The sequence below is a fragment of the Procambarus clarkii genome, chromosome 75, assembly GCF_040958095.1.
Source record: "Procambarus clarkii isolate CNS0578487 chromosome 75, FALCON_Pclarkii_2.0, whole genome shotgun sequence".
NCBI classification, from domain to species: domain Eukaryota; kingdom Metazoa; phylum Arthropoda; class Malacostraca; order Decapoda; family Cambaridae; genus Procambarus; species Procambarus clarkii.
In genome coordinates, this window is record NC_091224.1 from 14,021,793 (window position 1) to 14,034,035 (window position 12,243).

At 48.5% G+C, this 12,243-nt stretch overlaps 1 protein-coding gene across 1 annotated transcript in view; it reads right to left on the minus strand.

The window, feature by feature from the left end:
- The window catches only part of LOC123771643 (uncharacterized), a 188,924-nt gene that overhangs the window by 148,662 nt on the left and 28,019 nt on the right, over positions 1-12,243 (minus strand). Inside the window, exon 2 of the mRNA XM_045764256.2 lies at positions 5,565-6,022. Within this exon, the coding sequence (XP_045620212.2) occupies positions 5,565-6,022 (458 nt within the window). The remainder of the gene's footprint in view (positions 1-5,564; positions 6,023-12,243) is intronic.

Below are 12,243 nucleotides of genomic sequence, written 5' to 3' on the forward strand. Positions count from 1 at the left end.
CCCACCCCAACAACTAGACAGACAGACAGACAGGGAAGTACCCGCCCCACCCCAACAACCAGACAGACAGACAGGGAAGTACCCGCCCCACCCCAACAACCAGACAGACAGACAGGGAAGTACCCACCCCAACAACCAGACAGACAGGGGAAGTACCCACCCCAACAACCAGACAGACAGACAGGGAAGTACCCACCCCAACAACCAGACAGACAGACAGTGAAGTACCCGCCCCAACAACTAGACAGACAGACAGACACAGACAGACAGGGAAGTACCCGCCCCACCCCAACAACCAGACAGACAGACAGGGAAGTACCCGCCCCACCCCAACAACCAGACAGACAGACAGGGAAGTACCCGCCCCACCCCAACAACCAGAGACAGACAGACAGGGAAGTACCCGCCCCACCCCAACAACCAGACAGACAGACAGGGAAGTACCCGCCCCACCCCAACAACCAGACAGACAGGGAAGTACCCCGCCCCACCCCAACAACCAGACAGACAGACAGGGAAGTACCCGCCCCACCCCAACAACCAGACAGACAGACAGACAGACAGACAGGGAAGTACCCGCCCCACCCCAACAACCAGACAGACAGACAGACAGACAGGGAAGTACCCGCCCCACCCCAACAACCAGACAGACAGACAGACAGACAGACAGACAGGGAAGTACCCGCCCCACCCCAACAACCAGACAGACAGACAGACAGACAGACAGACAGACAGACAGACAGACAGGGAAGTACCCGCCCCACCCCAACAACCAGACAGACGCACCCACCACCTGACCAATACCACCTCTGACGTCACACGCCGCCTGCCCTTTAAATGCCACAAGAAATCTGTGCCTAAACCATGGGAAAATCTCACCAAGCCTACCCCCCCCCCCCCCCGCGTACCTGAACACCCGAATCAAGGTGAGTGAGACGGGAATCAAAGTGAGAGAGAGACAGGAATCAAAGTGAGAGAGACGGGAATCAAAGTGAGAGAGACGGGAATCAAAGTGAGAGAGAGACGGGAATCAAAGTGAGAGAGACGGGAATCAAAGTGAGAGAGAGACGGGAATCAAAGTGAGAGAGACGGGAATCAAAGTGAGAGAGAGACGGGAATCAAAGTGAGAGAGACGGGAATCAAAGTGAGAGAGACGGGAATCAAAGTGAGAGAGAATGGAATCAAAGTGAGAGAGACGGGAATCAAAGTGAGAGAGACAGGAATCAAAGTGAGAGAGACAGGAATCAAAGTGAGAGAGACGGGAATCAAAGTGAGAGAGACAGGAATCAAAGTGAGAGAGACAGGAATCAAAGTGAGAGAGACAGGAATCAAAGTGAGAGAGACAGGAATCAAAGTGAGAGAGACGGGAATCAAAGTGAGAGAGACAGGAATCAAAGTGAGAGACAGGAATCAAAGTGAGAGAGAGACGGGAATCAAAGTGAGAGAGACAGGAATCAAAGTGAGAGAGACAGGAATCAAAGTGAGAGAGACAGGAATCAAAGTGAGAGAGACGGGAATCAAAGTGAGAGAGACGGGAATCAAAGTGAGAGAGACGGGAATCAAAGTGAGAGAGACAGGAATCAAAGTGAGAGAGACAGGAATCAAAGTGAGAGAGACAGGAATCAAAGTGAGAGAGAGACAGGAATCAAAGTGAGAGAGAGACAGGAATCAAAGTGAGAGAGAGACAGGACTCAAGATGACAGCAAAATATTAACCAAGGTTGAACGAGATACAAATCACGTTGACACGTGAATGAAACATGAACCAAAGTGTGAACAACATGAACCAAGGTGTGAGCAACATGAACCAAGGTGTGAGCAACATGAACCAAGGTGTGAGCAACATGAACCAAGGTGTGAACAACATGAACCAAGGTGTGAACAACATGAACCAAGGTGTGAACAACATGAACCAAGGTGTGAACAACATGAACCAAGGTGTGAACAACATGAACCAAGGTGTGAGCAACATGAATATGTGAGCGCGACGCAAATCTAGGTAAGCTGTGAACCAGGGGCTCAGACAACTAGGGGGTATGACCACCATATCATGCCCTCAGCCCCCTTCAACACGGGGGCTGAGGGAATGAACGTAATATAACACAAACAGTTCAGTTTGTTAGGAAACAATTACAAAATAAGGAACAGGAGGCAGGCACGACAGGCATGGGAAGGGAAGGGGGGGGGGGAAGGAGGAAGAGTTGGGGGTGGGATAGGAGGAGGAAGGAGGAGGATGATGATACAGAGGAGGCAAGCACAAAGGGGTGGGGGTGGGGGGATGGGAAGAGGGGTAGGACGGCCATACCTGTGGGTGCTACAGCTTTCACTTTCAACAGCAAGTCTCCCCTCCATCAACTTCAACCCCTCCCGGGCGACCCCCAACACTACCTGCCCTGCCGGGGTCAAGGGGAGCCCCCAACCCCACACCTCAAGTCCTTGTCTCAATAATGCATCCTACCCTCTCTCTCTCTCCCTTCCCCTCTCCTCTCATCCCACACACCCCTTCCTTCTTATCTTAGCGTCACCACCTTGTAGATATTTCATTTCCTGTCTCACACACAGAGAGAAAAGGTTCAAAGGTTTGCCACCAGACTAGTACCCGAGCTGAGAGGTATGAGCTACGAGGAGAGACTACGGGAATTAAACCTCACTTCGCTGGAAGACAGAAGAGTTAGGGGGGGACATGATTATCACATTCAAGATTCTCAAGGGAATTGATAGGGTAGATAAAGACAGGTTATTTAACACAAGGGGCACACGCACTAGGGGACACAGGTGGAAACTGAGTGCCCAAATGAGCCACAGAGATAATAGAAAGAACGTTTTTTTAGTGTCAGAGTGATTGACAAATGGAATGCATTAGGAAGTGATGTGGTGGAGGCTGACTCCATACACAGTTTCAACTGTAGATATGATAGAGCCCAATAGGCTCAGGAACCTGTACACCAGTTGATTGACGGTTGAGAGGCGGAACCAAAGAGCCAGAGCTCAACCCTCGCAAGCACAAATAGGTGAGTATAGACACACACACACACATGTAGATTCAAGTGTAAATATGATAGAGGCCAGTAGGCTCAGGAACCTGTACACCAGTTCATTGGCAGTTCAGAGGCGGGACCAAAGAGCCAGAGCTCAACCCCTGCAAGCACAACTAGGTACGTACACACACACCAGTTGCCCATACCCATTTCTCTCCCCCCATCAAACTCGCACTATCACCTACTGAACCTCAGCCGTGCTTCTCTCCCCAAACAGCCATCCACATCCTCCCCGCTTTCAAGACGAGCCATAGTCGTATGGGCCGCATAGCTTACAATACACGTATCTTGAGGTTATCTTGAGATGATTTCGGGGCCTTTAGTGTCCCTGCGGGCTCGATCCTCGACCAGGCCTCCACCCCCAGGAAGCAGCCCGTGACAGCTAACTAACACCCAGGTACCTATCTTACTGCTAGGTAACAGGGGCATAGGGTGAAAAAACTCTGCCCATTGTTTCTCGCCGGCGCCCGGGATCGAACTTGAGACCACAGGATCACAAGTCCAGTGTGCTGTCCGCTCAGCCGACCGGCTCCCCACTCACGCGACTCAACCCCCGCCGGAATCTAGGCATACACACCCTACATCGTATCTTATGACGCACGACAAATAATGCTCTAGAGCAGCATCCTATACACAAAGGCTCTACACTCGAGGGATATTCTAGTAATTTGTGCACGAGTTGAGGTCGGAAGGGGCCAGAGAAGCTTCCTCTCTAGCACCGTATCTCTGCCCTCAATCGACTGGTGAACAGTGCTGGTAGATCGACATTTTGCAACACTACACATCACTGAGCGCGCACATACAAAAGCACAGGGTATCATAATCCCCTCTACCGAAACTGATCTCAGAAATCGGCCTATTTCCTACCGAATTAACTCCCATTGTGCAGTAATCCTTTATTTCGTCTTATCGAGGTCCACCTCCGCCCCTCATCTAGGCCAACTTCTTTTCTTATCCCCCAAGAAGTTGTATTAATGCCTGGCTTGCCAGGCAGAGTATTTATAGAAATTACAAGCACCAGAAAAATATTCTCCCCAGCGACATGCGGACATCTTGGCGAGCACTCAAGAATAACGTGGAGGATGCTGAAGACGGACCTTTAAACCACGACTACACACGAGACTGCTGCCACGGCTGACAAGCCAAACCTACCAGTAGGAACCGTCCCAGAACAAAGCAGAAACCTTGGCTAGCTACAATTAGATAGCTCCAACAGCCTGGTTGATCAGTCCGGTAACCAGGAGGCCTGGTCGACGACCGGGCCGCGGGGACGCTAAGCCCCGGAAGCACCTCAAGGTAGCTAGTGTTGATAGCGGCCAGACTGAGCTTGTCTTCCCTGTTACTCCAACACCAGGAAATATTAGGAGGGGAAAACCTTGCACAAATCACCTTCGTTAACTACTGCTCTTATCAGCAAGTGGCCAGAGGTGCCACAATTTACCAATGGAGCTTAAGAGTTACGCTGTCTGAAGACTACATTGATTCCGTCAACAACATGGGGGGAAAATCCAGTCATAGATTTTCCGTAGCTTGTACACGGCCACCATTGCCTTCGTGCCTGCTAGTTACAATGTTGACGTGTAGTATAGATCTGGAGAGGTTTTGCCCCACTCCCCAAGTCCCCGCCTGGTGCCAGGCGTGTCTTGTGAGATAACGTAATCTGCAACGCTGTCACTTGCAGCCTCTCAACTCTACCCCATCTACGCTATGCTATTGCTGCAGCTTCTTCACTCCCTCCGTCATCTACGCTGATCGCTGAACATGTCCACCCTCTACACGCACTTGTGTGCATTTACGTGCGACTCAACTGGAACTACACGCACTCAAAATGAGCTTCGCCTTCTGTGTTTTGATTGATCTAGCGTGTGCAAAAAAATCAAGGTTCCGTGGCAACATTCCACTGAACCAGCTGGATCCCGATACCGTAGTCACCTACGTCCCTAGTGAGAAAGTGCCCTCAACTTCCTTTGCGATCTTCCTGATCAACCAGGCTGTGGTGCCCACGTTTGACTGCGGCTAATTCCAGGCCGTCAACCAGGAGGTTTGGTCACAGACCGGACACAAAGGGGAAAAGTGACCCCCCCTTGACCCACCACCTCAAGGTAACCCCGAAGGCCACTTTCTTCTATCTCGTTGTGATCAAGTCTTCTCTGGCTATCATCCTCAGCGCTGTGTGTAATGAAGTGTAATTACAGGAAGAGAGTTACGCTCGCAGAGCGTAGTAGTCTTCCCAGTACTCTTCCCAGTATAAGCGTCATATGACGCTTGGAAGCTACTCATAAGTAGGTAGGTGTGTGTGTGTGTGTGTGTGTGTGTGTGTGTGTGTGTGTGTGTGTGTGTTTTGAACGTTAAAAATAACGTCGGAAGTTCAATCAAAAACACAAATAATGAACGAAGAAAAAAGGCAAAAACAAAATGAATATTATCTAATCAACTATGATTAAATAATATTGAATTTAAATTCAAATGTACTCAGTAACACCCATCTTGGTGGGCGGACTAAATTAATATTAGACTCATCACTTACCTTTAGGGTAGTCCTCGAGGAGGAGGTGGAGATGCCCCAGCTTGCAGTAAGTCCTCGGGTCGATGCTGATGGCAGTGTCAGAAGCACTTTGGCTACTGGTGGAGGTGGTGTTAACCTTACTGGAGGAGCTGTCATCGTCCTCCTCATACTCCTGGGAGATGGCCTCCAGCAGGGTCGTGTCAGAGGGAGGGTTGTTGGAGGTGGTGGTGGAGAGATCAGTCTCCTTTTTGATGATGATGGTGGTGGTGGTGGTGGAGGTGGTGGTAGAAGTGGTGGTGGGCGATAAGGCACACTTCTTGGACTCGAGCTCCGTGCTGCCCTCATTGTTATTAGGGCGGTTGTTGTTGTTGTTGTTGGCGTGGATGATGAGGGACTCGAGGTACCGCACCGCCTTCAGCACCAGCGCCCGCCGCTTACAGTTGGCCGGGTCACTCAACTTGACGAAGCCAAACTTGCGACTGTATGGGAGAGTGCAAACACAAGAGCCCATTAGTTCATCACACCAGCCACAAACACTCATCCACCGCCTGAGTCAAACACAAATGAGTAACACTTAGTAAGCCACCCCCATAGACTTAGGGGGGGGGGGGCGCAGGAACCTCCCTGCCTGAAAAAAGTAAACACCCTCTTTCATCCCTCCCCCCCCCTTTATATGCCTAAGACCCACACTCCTAACCTCACGGGAGACATCTCCCGTCACGCAGGGTGCAGTCGCACCTCCACAGATCTCCAGTATCAGCTCTTGATACTGGTAATGGCTCAAAAGGGCCACCACTTACGGGCTATTCATGCCCGTGCCACCTTTTGGGTGGCTTAATCTTTATCAATCAATCAACTCCTAACCTCATTTGCTCGTCTAATATTATTCAATGCACTAAAACTGCAATTAAATAACGTTTGATTTGTAAATAAACAGTGGTTTACAGTCTACAATTAAAAAAAAAACTGCAATAAAATGGTTGTGCATTTATAATTGACTTCATTTACAACAACTGTTAAATACATTAACAATTCATCAAAGGCAGCGGTAATAGTAACAACCCAACACTGTTCACGACGTCCACAGGAAATGCAGGGAGGGATATGCATGGTGGGAGGGAAATGGATGGACGTGTCGTGCAGTGTCGTGTGAAGGGACTTTTCCATAGGGACCAACGCTCGGAGGGACTGAGAGCGGAAGAAGGATAGATGAGGAAGAAAAGGAAGAGAGGGTGAGGAGAGGGGGGGGGGCATATTTGAGAGAAAGGGGGAGAAGGCGAGGGATGGAGAGGGGACGTGGAGAATGAGGGGGGTGAGGTAGAAAGGAAAGCAAGTAGCTTAATCTTTGCAAGTATAACCAGATGAGAGCGTACACACTCTTCACCAACTTATCTCAAAGGTTTTCATTTACATGGAAATTAATTATATATATGTGTATATATTATTGGGTACCACCTCTGGTGCAAGTGTAGGGACCCATAGCCTCGGAGAAGAAAATAAAGAGTACTCAGAGAAGACCTTGTGTGTGGATCCTCACTGAACACTTTGATATTTTCTTCTCCTACCACCCCTATTCTTTTGGTATGTGTGTATATTTATCTAACTTTATTTGAAAATGTCATTACACAAAAAAGTGTATATATATATACATATATATATATACATATATATATATACATATATATATATACATATATATATATATATATATATATATATATATATATATATATATATATATATATATATAATGTAGCAACGCAAATCGCTGTTCCAGCCTTCCTGTCCTCCTTATCAGCATCCGACGACCTTGTGAAGGAAATTCTACCTGCCCACTTACATCAGCTGGCAGGTGTACATGATCCCAATTTTACACGCTGTGCCACAGAGTGGGCCTCTCGTGCAGGCCAATCACATCAACCACCATCCCCAAAAGCCCACAAGCAATCCAGCTGGGATGGCCCTATTGTAGAAAAGTTGCTGCAGAGTGCCTGGGTGCTGCAACAACACAACACGACATTGCTCGCCTCACAGCAGTAGCAGCACCACATGCAGGGGCTTTCCGGTAAGCAACCCCAATGTCGGCAACTGGCACGCGTCTCACACCACACGCCCTCCGAATTGTTGTGGCCCTTCGCCTTGCTGCCCCAATCCACACCAGATATAGGTGTATTTGTGGCGAGGTGGTGGCTGACAGGTACGGCCACCATGGCCTACTCTGCCAAAGCACAGGGGGATGGCACTCGAGGCACAGTGAAGTTAACATCAAGAGGAGCCTCACCACAGCTGGATGCCCAGCTGAAAGAGAGCCCCGTTACCTAACGCCCCGTAACTCTGATGCTCTTATTGGTCGCCCGGATGGTATCACAGTGAACCCCTGGAAGAATGGCAAGCAGTTGGTATGGGACTACACGTGCGTATCAACCCTGGCTAACACCTACATTAACCTCAGTGTTGCACAACCAGGTGGCGCTGCCACCCACAGGGAAGCAGCCAAATCCCGTAAGTATAGAGAACTGGATCACCACTACAATTTTGTCGCCATTGCTTCTGAGACACTCGGCGCCTGGGGTAAAAGTGCTACCAGTTTTTTGAAGGAACTGGGTTCTAGGCTCATTGAAACGACAAGGGACCCAAGAGCTGCAAGCTTTCTTTTCCAGCACCTCAGTGTGGCGATACAGAGGGGAAATGCGCACTGCATCCAGGGTTCCTGCCCGCCATCTGAGGAGCTGGAGGAACTCGACAACCTATGATAACCATCTTTGTAACCCATATGTAACTCCTTTTTTGTAACAAAGTTCAAATAAAGTAAATATATATGTGTACATACAAAAGAATGGGGGTGGTAGGAGAAGATAATATTAGTGTTAAGTGAGAAACCACAAGGTCTCATCTGAATACTTTTATTTTCTTCTCCGAGGCTATGGGTCCCCACATTGGCACCAGAGGTGGTACCCTCACAAACTTATATATATATATATATAGTGTGTGTGTGTGTGTGTGTGTGTGTGTGTGTGTGTGTGTGTGTGTGTGTGTGTGAGTGTGTGAGTGTGTGAGTGTGTGAGTGTGAGAGTGTGAGAGTGTGAGAGTGTGAGAGTGTGAGTGAGTGTGTGAGTGTGTGTGTGAGTGTGTGTGTGTGTGTGTGTGTGTGTGTGTGTGTGTGTGTGTGTGTGTGTGTGTGTGTGTGTGTGTGTGTGAGTGTGTGTGAGTGTGTGAGAGTGTGTGAGTGTGTGTGAGAGTGTGTGTGAGTGTGTGAGAGTGTGTGAGAGTGAGTGTGTGTGAGAGTGTGTGAGAGTGTGTGTGAGAGTGTGTGAGAGTGTGTGTGAGTGTGTGTGTGAGTGTGTGTGAGAGTGTGTGCGAGAGTGTGTGTGAGAGTGTGTGTGTGTGTGTGTGTGTGTGTGTGTGTGTGTGTGTGTGTGTGTGTGTGTGTGTGTGTGTGTGTGTGTGTGTGTGTGTGTGAGTGTGTGAGTGTGTGTGTGTGTGAGTGTGTGAGTGTGTGAGTGTGTGTGTGTGTGTGTGTACTCACCTAGTTGTGTTTGCGGGGGTTGAGCTCTGGCTCTTTGGTCCCGCCTCTCAACCGTCAATCAACAGGTGTACAGATTCATGAGCCTATCGGGCTCTGTCATATCTACACTTGAAACTGTGTATGGAGTCAGCTTCCACCACATCACTTCCTAATGCATTCCATTTGTCAACCACTCTGACACTAAAAAAGTTCTTTCTAATATCTCTGTGGCTCATTTGGGCACTCAGTTTCCACCTGTGTCCCCTTGTGCGTGTTCCCCTTGTGTTAAATAGACTGTCTTTATCTACCCTATCAATCCCCTTCAGAATCTTGAATGTGGTGATCATGTCCCCCCTAACTCTTCTGTCTACCAGCGAAGTGAGGTTTAATTCCCGTAGTCTCTCCTCGTAGCTCATACCTCTCAGCTCGGGTACTAGTCTGGTGGCAAACCTTTGAACCTTTTCCAGTTTAGTCTTATCCTTGACTAGATATGGACTCCATGCTGGGGCTGCATACTCCAGGATTGGCCTGACATATGTGGTATACAAAGTTCTGAATGATTCTTTACACAAGTTTCTGAATGCCGTTCGTATGTTGGCCAGCCTGGCATATGCCGCTGATGTTATCCGCTTGATATGTGCTGCAGGAGACAGGTCTGGCGTGATATCAACCCCCCAAGTCTTTTTCCTTCTCTGACTCCTGAAGAATTTCCTCTCCCAGATGATACCTTGTATCTGGCCTCCTGCTCCCTACACCTATCTTCATTACATTACATTTGGTTGGGTTAAACTCTAACAACCATTTGTTCGACCATTCCTTCAGCTTGTCTAGGTCTTCTTGAAGCCTCAAACAGTCCTCTTCTGTTTTAATCCTTCTCATAATTTTAGCATCGTCCGCAAACATTGAGAGAAATGAATCGATACCCTCCGGGAGATCATTTACATATATCAGAAACAAGATAGGACCGAGTACAGAGCCCTGTGGGACTCCACTGGTGACTTCACGCCAATCGGAGGTCTCACCCCTCACCATAACTCTCTGCTTCCTATTGCTTAGATACTCCCTTATCCACTGGAGCACCTTACCAGCTACACCTGCCTGTCTCTCCAGCTTATGTACCAGCCTCTTATGCGGTACTGTGTCAAAGGCTTTCCGACAATCCAAGAAAATGCAGTCCGCCCAGCCCTCTCTTTCTTGCTTAATCTGTGTCACCTGATCGTAGAATTCTATCAAGCCTGTAAGGCAAGATTTACCCTCCCTGAATCCATGTTGGCGATTTGTCACGAAGTCCCTTCTCTCCAGATGTGTTACCAGGTTTTTTCTCACGATCTTCTCCATCACCTTGCATGGTATACAAGTCAAGGACACTGGCCTGTAGTTCAGTGCCTCTTGTCTGTCGCCCTTTTTGTATATTGGGACCACATTCGCCGTCTTCCATATTTCTGGTAGGTCTCCCGTCTCTAGTGACTTACTATACACTATGGAGAGTGGCAGGCAAAGTGCCTCTGCACACTCTTTCAGTATCCATGGTGAGATCCCATCTGGACCAACAGCCTTTCTAACATCCAGATCCAGCAGGTGTCTCTTGACCTCCTCTCTCGTAATTTCGAACTCCTCCAAGGCCGCCTGGTTTACCTCCCTTTCTCCTAGCACAGTGACCTCACCCTGTTCTATTGTGAAGACCTCCTGGAACCTCTTGTTAAGTTCCTCACACACCTCTCTGTCATTCTCTGTATACCTGTCCTCGCCTGTTCTAAGTTTCAATACCTGTTCTTTCACTGTTGTTTTCCTTCTGATGTGACTGTGGAGTAGCTTTGGTTCGGTCTTGGCTTTGTTTGCTATATCATTTTCAAAATTTTTCTCTGCTTCTCTTCTCACCCTGACGTACTCATTCCTAGTTCTCTGGTATCTCTCTCTGCTTTCTGGTGTTCTGTTATTCCGGAAGTTCCTCCACGCCTTTTTGTTCAGTTTCTTCGCTTCCATACATGCCCTATTATACCATGGATTCTTCTGTTGCTTCTCGGATTTTTCCCTTTGGGCCGGGATGAACCTGTTTACTGCCTCCTGACACTTTTGGGTAACATAGTCCATCATACCCTGTACAGACTTATCTCTGAGGTCTGTGTCCCAAGGTATTTCACTTAGGAAACTTCTCATCTGTTCATAATTCCCCTTTCGGTATGCCAGCCTTTTGATTCCTAGTTCTTTTTGGGGGGAGATAAGTCCTAGCTCTACCAGGTACTCAAAGTTCAATACACTGTGATCACTCATTCCCAAGGGCGCTTCCATCTTAACTTCCCTTATATCCCATTCATTTAGGGTAAATATCAAATCAAGCATTGCTGGTTCATCTTCTCCTCTCATTCTTGTTGGTTCTTTGGTGTGCTGGCTTAGAAAGTTTCTTGTTGCCACGTCCAGCAGCTTAGCTCTCCATGTTTCTGGTCCTCCATGCGGGTCTCTGTTCTTCCAATCTATCTTCCCATGGTTGAAGTCTCCCATAATTAGTAGTCCAGATCCATTCCTGCTAGCAACAGAAGCTGCTCTTTCTATTATGTTAATGGTGGCCATGTTGTTTCTATCATATTCCTGTCTAGGTCTTCTGTCATTTGGTGGTGGATTATATATGACTGCGACTATAATTGTTTTCCCTCCATTTGTTACAGTACCTGCTATGTAGTCACTGAAACCTTCGCAGCCCTGAATATCCATCTCCTCAAAATCCCAGCCTTGTCTTACCAGCAGAGCTACACCACCCCCACCTCTTCCTTCCCTCTCTTTCCTCATAACATAATAGTCCTGTGGGAACACTGCATTTGTTATCGTTTTCGTGATCTTTGTTTCTGTGAGGGCTATTATGTCTGGGTTTTCCTCTAGTACCAGTTCTCCAAGCTCATTTGCTTTATTTGTAATTCCATCTATGTTTGTGTACATCGCTTTGAGGCTCACTTTCTTCTGTCCCTTCTCAAATCGCCTCCTTGGTGAGTGTTCTGCTGGTGGGGGAGGCTGTTCCATGGGTGTGAGGACCTGTGAGGTGGATAACAGGGTCTCAGAGGATACTGGGATGAGGGGCGGGGGATCCAGTGAAGGGGGAGGGAAAGGGGGGATATGGGGTGAAAGGGGAGGGAGGACGGGAAGGAAAGGGGGGGAGGGAGGACTCGGGAGGAGGGGAGGGGTAGAAGGGTGGGGATTGGGTGT